This window comes from Podarcis melisellensis (genome assembly GCF_964234715.1).
Source record: "Podarcis melisellensis genome assembly, chromosome: 4".
In the NCBI taxonomy this organism is placed as follows: Eukaryota; Metazoa; Chordata; class Lepidosauria; order Squamata; family Lacertidae; genus Podarcis; species Podarcis melisellensis.
The window spans coordinates 46546306-46562602 of NC_138531.1; the positions used below are offsets into that span (position 1 = coordinate 46546306).

Sequence of the window (16297 nt, forward strand, 5' to 3'; positions counted from 1 at the left end):
ACTTGCCAACAAAGGTCCGTATAGTAAAAGCTATGGTTTTCCCAGTAGTGATGTATGGAAGTGAAAGCTGGACCATAAAGAAGGCTGATTGCCAAAGAATTGATGATTTTGAATTATGGTGCTGGAGGAGACTCTTGAGAGTCCCATGGACTGCAAGAAGATCAAACCTATCCATTCTTAAGGAAATTAGCCCTGGGTGCTCACTGGAAGGACAGATCGTGAAGCTGAGGCTCCAATACTTTGGCCACCTCATGAGAAGAGAAGACTCCCTGGAAAAGACCCTGATGTTGGGAAAGATGGAATGCACAAGGAGAAGGGGACGACAGAGGATGAGATGGTTGGACAGTGTTCTCGAAGCTACCAGCATGAGTTTGACCAAACTGCAGGAGGCAGTGGAAGACAGAAGTGCCTGGCATGCTCTGGTCCATGGGGTCACGAAGAGTTGGACACGACTAAACTACTAAACACCCAACCTGGTGCTACCTAAGAATAAGCTGATAGCTTGGCCCAAGGTCTATATATAATTGCTCAGCAGTGGGCATGCATAACAGCACAATTATTTAACCTTTACTATAATTGTCAGTCTGTCCTTTTTTGTATTTCATTTCCCCTCTCATCTTATTCTGTGTATTTCCCCCTTTATACCCATCTACATAGATACCTGCTAATTAGAAGACCGCTTCATACCATCTGATGGATTCTAGTCCATAGCTCATACCATAATAAAATGGTTAGCTTTAAAGTGGCATGAGACTTAGGAATATAAAAACAGCCTGCAGGATCGGGCCAAAGGACTCATCATACTGTTCTCACAGTGGCTAGCGGGAAACTAGGGGGCTGAACATGAGCACAAGAAGAATCACCCCTCCTGTGGTTTGTAGCAATTGTTATTTGGAAGTACTACTGCCTCCAACTGTAGAGGCAGAGCACAGCCAACATGGCTTGTAGCCACTGATTGCCCTCTCCTCCATGAATTTGTCTCATCTTCTTTTGAAGCCATCCTAGTTGGTGGCCATCACTGCCTCCTGGGGTAATGAGTTCCATAGTTTGACTAAGCTGTGCGAACATTTTCTTGTTTGCATCATAGCTTAGGTGAGCCTTAAACAGAGGATGTCCTTGCTCCCCTCACAGTCTTAACCACCACACTAGTTCAGATATCTGTAAAGGAAAAGTGTAAAGCACTCCTAAAATACATTTTGAAAAGTCAACTCTCTCTCTCTCTCTCTCTCTCTGCAACATAATTTGGAGCTCAGAGCCTAGTGTCTCATTTCCAAAGAAGTCTTATATTTTGAACCTAGTTCTGACACAGAAGACAATTTCTCATCAGAATTGGAAAGTCAGTGGCAAAAAGATGGACAAATTGCATCTCAGAACTGCCAGCCTGAACCACAGTTCCCAGGAGGGTAAACCTTTGTGGTAAGTGAGAGAAGAGACAGGCTGACTAACAGTAACTCATGCTCTGCCATACCACACTGGCCAAGGTTTTGCCAGGCTTTTCAGTAAATCCCTCAGTACAACTGATGAAGTGTGGAAAAATACATAAAACAGTATACAGAACTGCAATGTTGTTCTGAAGTTGTGTGTTTCAGTGGTTCTTTCCAGTAATTAACCCCCAAAATGAGCCCAAGAGAGGAGTTAAATAAGCATTGTTCTTCCTCCCTAACGTACTTTCCTATAAAGAAGACATACCTTCTTCCTAAACTAGAACGCAGTTATGCATTCTGGTTGAATAAAATAGTTTCACCATCCCTTAAAAACAAAAAACCCCTCAAACTTCTAAACGATGGCCAACAAATTCACATAAACCATTTCTATTGCAAAGCAAGCTTTGAGTACTAAATTTCATACTAAATTTCATAGTGAATCTTTGTAAACCATTCCACTTATAAGGTGTTGGTCTTAGTAACCAAGCTGTTAAGGTGGGAAAAGGTGTGTTGACACATGAGAAATATGAAATCCCAGAGTTGGTCATGGTTATCAAAACAGAATATAAGGTCACCATAAATTTGACCTAATTTGGCAGCAGTGTCATTTTCTAAGTAGCTATTTGGGCAACTGGAAGGTTTTGAATATGGTGATATTTAACAGGCCTAACAGTGCTATATACATGTTTACTCAGAAGCAAATCTCACTCAGTTCAATTGCGATTGCTCACAGGTAAATGGGTATGGAGCTTTCACCCCCAAAATGCATGGACCGTCACTATGAGTCATTATTTATTTAAACTACATAAACGGACTACTGAAAGTACCAACATTTCAAGTTTTAGAAATTTTCTAGTAAACAAAAACAACAAAAGATCACCCAAAGAGCAACAAATGTATTACTAATGTTTGCCAAAGTAGCAACAAGTATCCTTGGAGAGTATTTGAGGATAATTTGAAGGTTAATATGGGACCAGTAGAATTTATAGGAATTGGGCTCAGATGTAGTATTTTCTGACATAGGACCACTTCCAACTTTAAAAAGGCATATCCAACAAAAACCCAAGCTCACTGATGGTACAAAAGATTGAGCACACAGTCATTTGAGAATTCCAGTTATGTGAACCATGTGTGTGATTTTCACTATAAAAGGAACAAAAAAACTTCAAAACTCAGCAAGATCAAAACAGAGCTAGCTGACTGGCAATGGCAGTTACACATGTGCTGTTCAACACATGTTGGAGTTCTGCAAACTTGGTCCTTTGCCATCTGAAGTGAACTTCAGCTGATGCAATTCAAATCGAGGAACTGAAGCAAATTTAGCATCACATTCCGCCTCATGGCATCAATTGTATAGCAATCTCACCATCAACAGCACTAATCTTACATGACACAAGAAAGGGAACTCCTTTTTCCCACCATATGCACTTTGGGGCCTGTAGCTATTTCTGTAGTGATCCCCAACAAGCTTTTTCCACTTTAGCTTAAGAAAGACATGCAGCAACAACAGTTGCATTGGCAATGTACATCGAGTTAACAGAGTGCCTATTCAAAACTTCCCCTAAGTCCAATAAGCGTGTATAGGATAAGTTACTTCTAAATGAGCAATGACACACTAAAAAGTCAAGCCCCTACCCCTGTAGAAAACAAAGCCTTCAGATGAGGCATGGGATAGGGGAAAGAGTTGAAGGCTCAGCAGAAGCCAACCTCAGATTTAGGTTAGTGGATACACACACACACACACACACACACACACAAGTCCAACTCCCACAAATCACAAGCTAGTTGACACTATGCAGGAGCTATACCAATTCTCAGAATCAGTGGTTTTCTTGATTGACCAAATTAGCTCAATAATCGCACAAAACACTGTGTATGCTTCACTGTTTCTCAGAGATACAACTAGTCACATCTATTTGTTCAAGACAATTAGCAATTACTCCTAAGTGAATAGATGAATGATAGCACAGCAATATGGAAAGAATGCCTGAGCTGCTTTTTGGAGAACAGAAAAGGGGTGCACTTTTAATATATGGAACAGGGCAGCTGCAATATTGCCAAGGTGAACTGCCCTTGGCCAGAAAAGGCAATTGTTTCTATTCCATTTGCTGCTCCCAACATTTTGAAGTTTGGGGAAGGTAGTTTGAACACCAGAATAGCAGCTTTTTATACTGCAAAAAGTGGACCTTAATGATACTAGGGAACAGCCAACGGCAACAGAGTTCTAGTGTTTCTTCTGGATTTTTTTCAATAACCTTATCCAGAAAGCCAAACTCTGAAGACAGCAACTTCATGTAGCAAAAAAGTATCCATTTGTATACAGTACAGTGATCTGTCAGTTATAAGTAAATACAATTTAGTCAGACAGAACTTTATTGAATGTTAGGTTAACAATCATTGTATCAAATACTATTATGTTTAGATCTCTGGAAGGGATGGAACATAAATTTAAATAAATAAATAGGTTCAGTTATGAAACAGTGCAAATCTGTCTTCCAGCATTTTTGCATTGGCAATGTTAGCTGAATTGCACCAACAAAAATAAATTCAAACCTTGATTACAAACACAATTCACTAACTTTATGACCCCCAGTGGACAACTGTTATTTATGCAAAGTATGCTTGAAGGCCCAAATGATGCAATGCTCATCCATTAAGCATGCTCAACAACTTTTTAAAGGGGGGGGGGGTTGCATGCATTTAACTTCAAAATTGCACAATCTCACACACATTTGGCATTGGGTTGCTTTTTAAAGCATTTGGAACTCTTGGATTTGGAAGTAAAGTAAATGTCAGTAAAATGACAGCAGTGGTCCCTGGAGAATGGAGTCACATTGTCACTCTTTTCCCACCACAAGAAGATTTTGTTCTAATCACCCAATGCGTCCCCTACACAAGGCAATTTAGCAGACACTATGGTTTAAACCACAGAGCCTAGGGCTTGCTGATCAGAAGGTCGGCGGTTCAAATCCCTGCAATGGGGTGAGCTCTCGTTGCTCAGTCCCAGCTCCTGCCCACCTAGCAGTTCAAAATCATATCAAGTGCAAGTAGATAAATAGGTACCGCTCTGGTGGGAAGGTAAACGGAGTTTCTGTGTGCTGCTCTGGTTTCACCAGAAGCGGCTTAGTTATGCTGGCCACATGACCCGGAAGCTGCTTGAGGACAAACGCCGGCTCCCTCGGCTTATAGAGCGAGATAAGTGCCATAACCCCAGAGTCGTCTGCAACTGGACCTAACGGTCAGGGGTACCTTTACCTTTATGCATAAAAACAGTAATTGACAAAATCCCACAAATGAACTTAAGGCAAAACCTAAGTGGTGGCAGGAAAAATTAGCAACTTTTTGGAAAATGACAAATAATGCTCTTATTCATTTAAAATCATCCTCAGAAGCAGATATTTCAAACCAGTCTCAGAATTAAAAAAAAAACAACCAAACCCATGGCTTTACCTTGAACAAATATCCTTTCTGTCTTGAAAACGGAAAGGGGAAGTGTGCAGATTTCCATGCTAATAAATTAGAGTAAATGTGTTTGCCAAATGGGAAAGCACATCAAACTGCTCAAAGAAGTCATTAAGAGGTTTGGAGGGAAGTGCCATCAGTATGCGAATGACACTGTGCTTTATTTATCCTGTTTTGACAAAACCAGATGAGGTGGTAAAAGTCACAGAATAAGTATGGGGAACCTGGTCATTACCTCAGCCAGCACGGCCAGTGAACAGAGATGATGAGAATTGGGAGCCCAACAACATCTGGAGGGCCACAGGTTCCCTAGGCCTGTCATAAATGGCTGCCTGGGATTAGCAATCATCAATTGATGAGGGTGAGCAAACCAAAGTTAAATCTAGATGAGATAGCGCTATCAAGTTGAGTCTGATTAGTTTGCAAGTTTGTGGCTCCCTTTATGGTTAAATGGACTTGCACTTCCTCTGAGTTGTAAGATGAGCAGCTTGAACGTACTCCTCAACCTGGCTTTTCCTCCTGGAACCAAAGGCAACAGTGCTTTTCACTCCCTCAGTTTGATATGCCAGCTGAGGCCAGTGCTACAGAATGGTGAGCTATCCATGGAGATCGCCACCCTATGGAAGGTGCTCTGTTTGATGCTGCCCTTGAAGACTTGTTTGCAAACTTCAGTTAGCTTAGTTCAGAACTCATAAGTTCACTTGTTACCAAGAATAAACAAATGGAAGCACAGAGCACTGGTATCTAAAGAACTTTATTAGCTTTCAGCTTGTTGGAGCAATTCAAGGTGCCGGTTCTAGCCTTGAAAGCCATAAAATAACCTGGGCCAGACTACCTCAAGAAGCATCTTCTCCCATGGAATCTTCCCTACATCATAGGGAGCATTACTCCAAATCCCATCTTTATCTAACTTTTGATTGATGAAAAGAAGGAACACAATATGATCACAATATGGTCTTTTGTGACCATGCTGCGGAACTCTCCTTCCCAGTTATGCTCTTATAAAGACTTTTATTGCAGGAAGCAATTGGATGATAAAACATGACTGCATCTTAACTGCTGTGCATAGGTGTTTTAGGCTATTGTATTATCGATGCTGTTTTATTGGTCACTGTTTTACATTTTTCATAAGCTATAAACTGCACTGATATGGAGATTATATCGTAAAATAAATAAAACAAATGCATTTTTCCCAGCGGCTAATGAACATACAATAAAAATGCCTATCTACAAATACAACATAATTAAAAAGGGGGTGTAAAACTATTATTTTGCATTCATGTGTAAAACACATAATACTATGCTCCTGAAAATTAGAAGACCCTGTGTCATCTTGCCAGCTTCTCCCAGCACTGTATTGCCATTAAAAACAGCCAATTCTCAACAGTGTCCAACACTAGTGAAAAATGCTAGGGTCTTCCTCATACGGTACATACACATCCTCTGCTCTTATAAACTATTCCAGAAAGAGAGATGACAGCAAACTAACTTGTTCATGAGATTCAGATTAAGGAGCTATGAAATGGCAAGTGTGCAACTCTGTACCAGATTTATTCAGCATAGTCCTATGTCAACAACCAACAAACATTTAAACACAAGCAGAAGCCCCCTTGGGTAGACTAGTAGAAAGCCAAATATAGTACATTGGGTACCCAAAACCCATCATGATCAAAGGACCTAATAGACTCTAATTAGCACTTTTAACAAGAAAAGCATTTTATAGTTTTATCTTGCTCCTTCTTGCATCAATGCTTATGGTTTTCTTTGATGTTTTGCTTTTAAATATATATAGTTTAGTTTTGCCCTGTGAGGTAAATCAGTAGAATTCCCATTTTACAGAACTGAGGCAGAAGACTTTCCCTGGGCCACACAGGGAGGTTGTCACTTGACAGGGATTTGAACATAGCCTATAATCCAGTTAACAAACCAGACAAGAACATCTAGCCTAAAGGACCCTCCCTGCCTTTAGCAGGCAGGATCAGCAAGCTGAAACTATCCTGACTAAAGGCTAATGATCAGGTTTTATTCACAGAGCCACAGAAAACAGCTAAATTTTGGCACTCGAACCATGGTGAGCTTGTTGCGTGCATTCACTATCACACACAGGATTCAGTTTTTGGTATGACCTGGCTAATATCATAGAATCACAGTTGCAAGTGACCCCAAGGCTGAATGTATCCCAACTCCGTGCATTGCAGGAATATGCAGCTGTCCCTTACCAGGATTGAACCGGCAATCTTGGTGTTATCAGTACCACACTATAACCAACTGTACATGACATCAGACAATCTTTTAAAAATATATACTGCAGATGATCCATGTGAGCAGGAAGTCTAAACTGGGTCTTCAGGTCCATGGGGGAGTATGCCATGCCAGTGTGAGAACACTTCTCAGGCAGGCACAGCAACTTGACTTTGATGTGATGCCACCTGTAAGGGGCTCTGGTACTATTTGCATGCCAGGCATCCCATTTAAACTGTGTGCCAGTACTTTGTATGTAGTGGTGGAGACAAGGCTAACTGAAGCGTTTGCCAGCCATTCATTATTCCTATACACGTACGAACCACATAACTCGGTCCATTCACGCGCAGAATAAGACTGCAGCCAACTCTTAATTACACACAGGTGTTAGGTGCGTTTACAAGTTATCAGGTTTGTGTGGAACACTTACGTGGACGAGACCGCCGCTGCCTCTGCTTTGGCCCGAAAGATTAGCACCGGCTGGGGAGTCAACCAGCGCAGACTTTTAAAGTCTCTCTCCCCCCCCCCCCCAAGCAGCCTTCAACAACTGACGCCCCAAGACTACTAGAAGTTCTGTTTCTGAAAGGAAATTCTCATGCAAAAGAATTGCAAAGCCACACGACGAGACACTATATTCTTATTTCGGGGCGTCCCTCACAAGGGTCGGCCGCCGCTTTCCCACCTTGGGCGTAACTTTCGGCCAGGTTGCTGCAGCCGAAGACTAAGCGGCGGCGGCGGCGTCTCTTTCCTCGAAGGCGCCTTGCGCGGACTCGGAGGCGCCGCCTTCCCCGCGCGGTCCCGAATGCATCCCCGCCGCCCCCCTCCTCGGTTTCCGCCCCCTCTCCTGAGCCCCCTTACCTTGGTACGCGAGGCTGAAGCGCGCGCCCACCGCCAGCAGGAGAGCAGCCAAGCAGACGGAGGGGCTCCGCATGTTGCCCTCGCCCTGGCGCCCCTTCGGCTCCCACTGCAAGGCTGCCGGCCGACGCGAGAGCCGGGAGCAAGCGGGCGGCTCGGGGAGGGGCGGCGAGCAGGCAGAGGGGCTCCCCTTGCAAGCTCCTCCCTCCGCAGCCTCTTCCCGCTGAAACTTCACCACAGCCTCCCTCCTCCTCTCCCCACAGGACGCCGAGCTCAGCTGCACAGCAGCGCCGAGGGAGGCTGAGGTGGCCCCGAGGGGCGCCTTCCTAGCAGCAGCGCTCGTGCAACGCTCCCGAATCAACTCTGGAATTTTTTTAACTGGGATTCCGCCAGTTTTTTTAAAAAAATAATTTCACCCATTGCGGTTTCGAAATGTATTTTCCCTCCACGGGCCGTTTGCAGAATCAGTTCATTTATGATGGGGGAGAAGCAGGAGCTTGGAAAGGGTCAAGCACGCCCAGCCGCCTGCTGCTTTGCTCAAGGCCGCCTTTTCGGCGAACCCGCCTTGGCTTTCCCCCTCCCTGCGTCAGCCCTACTTGTAATCCAGACCACGATGGTCTCGCGCGCCAGACAAAAAGGATGGCTGCGGGCTCCCCTCCTGCCTCTGAAAGGCTTGAGGCCTTCCCAGACATGCCCGTCGCCAAGGAGCTTTTGGTGTGTGGCGGGACTTCTTCCAGCGTTACCCTAGGCCGACACAAGTAAAGCGGTATCCTGCCGCCACTCACGGGGAGCGGAGCCTTTAGCAACTCTTACCACTATGATGCAGGGACGGAGAACACTGCCTAGGATTTAGGCCAGTTTGGTTTTCTCAACAAGGACATAGAAGTTGCCTCAGTTCCAGTCAGTGGGGAGTAAGAGAGGCAAAGTGACCTCCGCGTGGGCTTCCCAGTCATATCTGGTCAACTACTGTAGGAGCAAAATGCTGGGTTTTCGGGAAAGAAAATGCATTGTACATGCATTGACAATTGCATCAACGGTGACACCTATCTTTCTTAAAATAATTCCTCAAAACTCATTTTTTTTCAGCATGCCTTGTCCACTTGATGCTAAATTCCAATTAACCGATCTTTAAGTTCATGTAATGAAATCTGCAGACCTTCATCTCTCCCTCTCTCCATTTCCCCAGTTGGCTTTTAGATTGTAAGCCTCTTGAGAGCGGAGTGTTCTCTAAATTGCCTGTTCTTATTTATTGGAAACACTTGGTTTTAAAACAACACTTTTCTCCCTCTGTATGAGGCACTAAAGGCTGTTCACAAACCATAAACAATGATAAAACAGATAGAAAACAAAAGTATGAATAAAAACAACACCAAATTGGCAGATATTACAATGCATATTCAGATCACCAGGAGAAAAAGGAGAGCCAAGAATTTGACATTCAAACCTCCTGCTGATTCAGCAAACATCCAACTAGAACAAACAAAAAAATCAGCTTGACACTGATTTCCATTGGGTAAGAGACCAAAGAAATCTTCCAGGACAGGGCACCACAGTGCTTTTACCTGATTAACACAAAACAGGGCATCTCCTGATAACTTCTAGGAACAGGCAGTAGTTCTTCAAGTATCCTGGTCCTAAACTATTTACAGTTTTTAACGTCTTCATCTCAAAGAATAAGTAGCTTAACAAGTATTCTTCTGGCTATCTTCCTGAATCAACTGCAATGTGAATTTATAGTTGTAGATTCAAATGATAAATTTGTTTATTAAAAAAAAACCAGTATAATACCTCAACCCAACCTTTGAAGTACAAAAATATATATTTTTTATTAAAACACAGAGTTAAGGCCACAACATTTCAGTAAGACTGTGATACTCATCTTTGTTGCAGTAACTAAAAATATCAATACAAATAAATACTAGGAAGTTGGTCCAAAATCAATGCAAATCAGTTGAAACATGCTAATTTTACAAAAAAAATCCATCAATATGATCATTATATATCTGCCATTATCATTTTCAAGTATAAATTGCAGTATCTGCTTGCAAGCTGCCAGTTATGACACCACATTTATGTAAGCTTTATAAATTTAAGCATCAAAGTATTACACAGGTAGAGGACGTCTTTTTGGCCTGATGTGGTGCCTCCCTTCGATTTTCTTCAGCATGGTTCTGATTTTCGTCTTTACTCTTCTCTTTAGGTAAGTCTCCTTGATTGCCAGTTTCGTGCTCACTGTGAGGAAGATTTTCAAGTTTGTTTTCATCACAGCTGAGTGCATTCTTCTGCTTTGAAGTGTTTCGTTTAAAAAAAGAAAACTAAAACACACATAGAAAAACAAAACCCACATACAATTATTAACTATTTTGAAAACTATTGAGTATGTTTGACAATTCTTTTAAGGCAGAAAAAGGAGTCTGCATGCACAACTTTTTACTTATCTGGACATAATATGAAACAAAATGTTTATATCTAGAGAGGTGATTGCAAGTTTGACTCAAATATCTGCATCTTGATCAATGTTTTTTTTCAGAATTTAAGTTCCACTGAGTTAAGCAGGGCTTACTTCCAAGTAAGTCTTGCAGAAAGCATAATACAGTACTGCAATCTTAAACCAGTTAACTGTGCTAGGACTATTGCCAATAGAAGCAGGATGAAGAAGAAACATTCCTAATGAATTATTGTAACACAAACAACAAAGCATTATGCAACTATGATAATTGATAACAGATGTTTGTTTACAACATCCAAGTAGACTGCAAAAGATTATGCTCAAAAATAAATGGGGATATGTCAACAGAAACATTTGCTGCTTTCAGACTGAACAACTAATTCAGTATGTAGTACTCTTGGTTGCAAATTTATCTTATCTAAATAAGCTGTGCCCATCGTTTTCCAAGGGAGAAACAGTGATTAACTCTCATCCTGAGAACACATACTTGCAAGAAACTTGGATTTGAGCCATCTAAAGTTTCATGCAAGGGCAAAGCATCTTGACAATTCACAGATCATACAACTTCTTAAGGTATGCAAATATGGTGCAGACTTTCCCATAAATACTAATTTTGACTACAGGATGATGAATACATCTTTTCGATGTTCCTTCATTAACCTCCCTTGCTCCACACATAACAAATTAGTACATCTGAGACTATGCTCAAACCTTGGTTCTTGACCTGTTTTTCAATGTGCCATCCTTTTTTTTTTTAAAGAAAGAGCATTCAAAAACCCTCCACCTGCAGTCTGAAGTTACATAGTCTAAACTTTAGAGTGTTCTGCCACATGCTATTTCTGCATGTTTGAATTGGCTCTTCGTTAAGAGAATGTAGTAAAAAAAAAAAAGGCTAGCAACTTTATATAATCAACAGGTTAGAAATTCAGAAATTCAGATTAGCTCAAAAAATGAACAATTAGCTCAATGTATAGAAACACTCCAAATTAGACTATAGTACTGTGGTTTGATATTTAGTAGCAACGTAGTGCTAGACACTGAACACAGAAGCCACAGTTTTCCTTCCCAGAAAGACTACAAACTAGTATCCCTGTTCTAAACATACATACTTGGAAATAGCACTGAGTTATGCATAAGTAACCCAACTGGAAGCTTGACTGCCATTACGATTATCCATAATTGTCATGTATCAGAAATTGATAAAGTACATAGACACACAAAAAATCCATTCTGCCTTGTTTAAAAACAAGAGTTTAATGGGCATAAATGATTTTATATGTTTATTTGTCACTGTAGTCAAAATAAGGCTGCCTCTCCCATCCTTCAGAAAATATGAGTTTTGAAGAAAACTGTCTTGTTTTACATTTTGCTAGGTTTCGGAATGTCCAGGTACATTCAAGAGGGTAAAAAACCATGATAACCTTGAGAAAAAGTACTTTGTTATTTCTTGGGAAGATGCTAATTTGTTTCCATTAAAACCCTATTTTAATATCTGCACCCCAAATGCATCTATCCAGAGCCATTACTGATCCTTCCCCATCTTCACTATTTGCTCACCAAGTATCCTGCAGATTGTATGCCCTACTGCACTGTGTACAACGATTAGTAAAGTATTCATCAAGGTTGCAAACCTATAATCATTTACTTGGGAATAAGGCCCAATGAATGGGGCGCGGGTGGCACTGTGGTCTAAACCACAGAGCCTAAGGCTTGCCAATCAGAAGGTCAGCGGTTTGAATCCCCGCGGTGGGGTGGGCTCCCGTTGCTTGGTCCTAGCTCCTGCCCACCTAGCAGTTCGAAAGCACGTGCAAGTAGATAAATTGGTACCGCTCTGGCAGGAAGGTAAACGGCGTTTCCGTGCGCTGCTCTGGTTCGCCAGAAGCAGCTTAGTCATCCTGGTCACATGACCCAGAAGCTGTCTGCGGACAAACGCCGGCTCCCTTGGCCTATAGAGTGAGATAAGCGTGCAACCCCAGAGTCATCCGGGACTACCTAACGGTCAGGGGTACCCTTAAGGCCCAATGAATAGGAAGGAAAGTACTAAACATGGTTTCAGGTGCTTGTCAGGTTTAACACTTTTCCTTCTGTTGGGGGTCAAGTTATCCAGGATGACATGTAAAAAAAATATCTTTTTTTACCCTTTTTGCCTTCTGCGGTAGTTTTGTCTTGTCCTCGCCACCGTCTGCGATTGCTCCTGAAGAATTGTTTGTGACGCAAGCCACTGCACTTTCACAGTCTGAAAATAACCCAACAAATTAGCCGCCATTTTCAAAGTCCCACTTCTGACTAATTCAGCTAACACAACCTTAAAGTCATGAGCCATTCATCTTAAACATGGAGGCATTTAATGGGATATTCAGTAAAGCTAAAACTAGACAGCCAAACCTCAAAAATTTTAGTTTTATTTGACTCATATCTATTCTTAGTTGTTGTTCTCATTGGGATCCAGACACTTATAACAGAAGAATGAGTATAATGTTGGTGGGCATGTAAATTGTTTTGTCTAAAAATCTTACAGGCAACAGAAGACAGGGTATTCGCCATCAAAGCAAGAAAACAACAAACATGATCCATCCCATAAGGTTCCCTAAGATATCTGAGCTGCATTGGAACAGAGGAATGTTCTGTGCTACTAAGAGTATCTCCACATAGCAGAATAATCCCCCCCCTCTTTTGATGCACAACTGAGTTACCATAGCAGAGTGGCAGAACACACACTTCATTATTCACCCAGGCCTTCAGATCTTCCATTGCTGTGTTCCTGGGGGCTGAGTTTGTTGTAATGGCGGCTCCATGGCCTGCTTTGATGTATTGTGGTTTAATTAGTTTATTGTTTTGTTTTGGTGTGCTATAAGACCACCCTGTGGTTTTAGACAAAGGGCAGTCTATAAATAGAATAAAGACACAACAGATCCCAGGTTCATTCCATGGCATCTCCCGAAAGAGCTGGGGAAATCCTGTTGGAAACCCCAGATAGCCACTGCCAATCAATGTAGACAACAGTGAGTGTGACAGATGAATGGTCTAATTCAATATACTGCAGCTCATCCCAGTTCCATATTATAGATCTTATAACCAAAAATAAATTCGCCAAAACTGGTGTGAGAGAAAACTGGGAGTGGGTGGACATGACACTCAGCTGCAGTTTATTAAGCTGTAGTTTATTGAGGTGGGATTGTTAGGTCTGAAGCTATTTACTTCCTTTCATTTATATCACAGGGTGGGCCTGACCTATTCGTGACAAGGTAGACAGGTTGATATTGGGAAGACTGTGAACATGGACAGAAAACAGACATTCAGATCACCAGAGACTGAGGAGGTTTTGCCCCCCCCCCAAGACAATTTTAGCCCTGATTGCAGTAGATTATTTTTTCCCATACGAAACATAGAATTGTAGAATTGGAAGGAACCTTGAGGGTCAACTAGTCCAGGAATCTCAACTGAAGCATACATGAATGGTGGCCATAAAACCTTTGCTTAAAAACCTCAAAAGAAGGGGAGTCCACAGCCTCTTGTGGGAGTCTGTCCACTGTAGAACAGCTCTTACTGTCAGAAAGGTTTTCCGGACATTTAGTCAGAATCTCCTTTCTTGTAGAAGGGGAGTTTATTGGCTTGTGGGTTTTTTTGTTCTTGTTTTTATTATGTATTTTCTGTTCTTATATTGTATTTCTATGTTGTGAACCGCCCTGAGATCTACAAATGAAGAGTGGTATACAAAACAAATAAACGAGAAACAAGCTTGCTCCATCTTCCATGTGACAGCCCTTTAGATCATTGAAGATGGCTATCATACCTCCTATCAGTCTTCTCTTTACCACGCTAAACATACCAGACTCCCTCATTCGTGCTTCATAAGGCTTGGTTTCCAGATACTTGAACATTTTGATCACTCTGCTCTGCATATATTCCAGCTTGTCAATAGTCTTCTTAAATTGCGGGACCCAGAACTGGACACAGTACTCCAGGTGTGGTCTGACCAAGGCAGAATGGAGTTCCCTTGATCTGGGCACTATATTTTGGTAGATGCAGCCTAGAATAGCATTAGATTTTTTTGCTGCTGCTTATTGTCTACCAAGACCCATGGATCCTTTTTCACATGTACTGTACTATTTGCAAGCCAGATGTCCCCCATCTTATATTGGTGCAGCTGGTTCTTCCTGACTAAGTGTAGACCCATACATTTCTCCTTATTTGAATTCATTTTGTTAGTTTGGGCCCACTTCTCCAATCTGTTAAGGTCATCCTGAATCTTCTGCGGCATTGGCCAACCCTCCCAGTCTTGTGTCATCTGCAAATTTGGTAAGCATCCCCTCAGTACCTTCAGGCAAGTCATTTATACAGTCGTTGAACAACAATGGGACCAGGATAGAACCCTGCAGTACCTCACTAGTCACTTTTTTCCAGGATGATAAGTAGTGGGCTCAATTCTGTGGAATTCCCTTCCACTTGTTGAACTTCCAGGGACTACAGAAGACCTTTTTTTATTATTATAACAAGCATTTAATTGACATCTGGTTTTATAGGTTTAACCAATTGTTTATCTTTCCCATATTTTATTTCTTGTGTACCACTTAAGAGACAATTGTAGTTAAGTTGGCTCTGCAAACTGACACTTAAAGGATCTCTAAAAAACAAGCCCTATCGTTATGCAGCTCAGATCTTAAAGTTTCAGCCTGTATGGGAACTATAAAACTCAGCAATTCATGCAGGATCAGGACTTTAATGTATTATTTGGTGTTTGGTGCTTATTTGGCATTCAACCAGGGACAAATGCACTAAAAAATATTTGACAAGAAGTTCCTGAAAGTTAGCTGGAATATAAACTCAAGGATTCTCTTTTTTCTCCCCACCCTCAGGAATTATAAGTTTATTTGAATCTTTGTTTTTACTTGCATGATGAAAAGCAGATAGCAATACATTTTTTTCATACTTAGAAATAGGTAAAACAATCACAAGGAAACTTCTAGTATCCTGCTCTTTTCCATTTGAAAAATTAAAACAATGCAGGCTGAAACAAGATCTAACACAGCTTGCTATATTTGCTGAAAGTTTCCTGAAAAAGGCTTAGAACTCTATGCAGTTAATACAAATTGGCATTAACAATGTTTTGTCTCTCCTTTTAAAACTGGCAGGGTTCAGTTCTTTTTCTAGCTGACACAAACCACAATGACAGCGTGGCAAGGATAAAGGGACACATAACGCTTCTGTAGTAAACTGTAAAATTAAGACTATATTAGTGACCACCTAGGAAAAAACAAATCTGACAGTTCCACCCAGCAAGGGCTATCCTTAATTCATCCATGATATCAATTTATCATTTGGGCAGGTACGTGAAAGGAAGACGAGCTAAAGCAAATGGCTCATTAAAACCAAGGATCTTATTTATTGACCCACAGAACTGTCAGTCAACACAGAGAGAATTACATCAATTAATACAAAGCAGGGAAGACACACATGTAAAATAGTCTGGAAGCAATCAGCACCACTCCCTCCTAGCAACTGTCTATGCAGTGAATTCTAGAAAGGATAAAATATTGCACCAGATGAATGAAAGAAGGTGTTCTTGTGTAAGAATCTACCGTACGCTAGTTTCTACACTCACAAACTCACACACCCCTCTCTACCCTCCAAGCATGAGGCATTATGAGAGTTCGAGGGCATACTCCAGCCAGGCAAATACACTTGAAGTACAAAGCAGGGTGAGTGAGGGTTCCCACAATGGTTTAACCCCGGTGACTGTTTTTGCCTGTCAATCTGCCAACCTGTATCATGTCTACATTAGAATCAGGAGGACAGATAGTATCTTCAGTGGGCAGGATTCTTATCTTCTTGTGCCCCAAAATGTGTTGGAAATAATTGGTGTCAA

The 16297-nt window shown here is 41.6% G+C and overlaps 2 protein-coding genes across 6 annotated transcripts in view; both read right to left on the bottom strand.

Moving 5' to 3' along the window:
* Positions 1 to 8184, bottom strand: part of SRPX (sushi repeat containing protein X-linked) — a 71153-nt gene extending 62969 nt beyond the window's left edge. For 2 of the 3 annotated variants that reach the window (XR_014167861.1, XM_081908995.1), the window contains exon 1: positions 7986 to 8184. Coding sequence is in view for 2 of the 3 variants with exons in the window: in XM_081908995.1 (XP_081765121.1) it covers positions 7986 to 8058 (73 nt within the window). In the remaining variant the exon portion in view is untranslated. The remainder of the gene's footprint in view (positions 1 to 7985) is intronic. The other variant, XM_081908996.1, reaches the window with a different exon arrangement.
* A 1598-nt stretch (positions 8185 to 9782) lies between these two features.
* The window catches only part of RPGR (retinitis pigmentosa GTPase regulator), a 37086-nt gene continuing 30571 nt past the window's right edge, over positions 9783 to 16297 (bottom strand). For 2 of the 3 annotated variants that reach the window (XM_081908958.1, XM_081908959.1), the window contains exons 17-18: positions 12570 to 12667; positions 9783 to 10297 (exon numbers count right to left, since the gene is read on the bottom strand). In XM_081908958.1, the coding sequence (XP_081765084.1) occupies positions 10079 to 10297; positions 12570 to 12667 (317 nt within the window). In that variant the 3' untranslated portion in view covers positions 9783 to 10078. Of the gene's footprint in view, positions 10298 to 12569; positions 15949 to 16297 lie in introns of those variants that run through there. The other variant, XM_081908960.1, reaches the window with a different exon arrangement.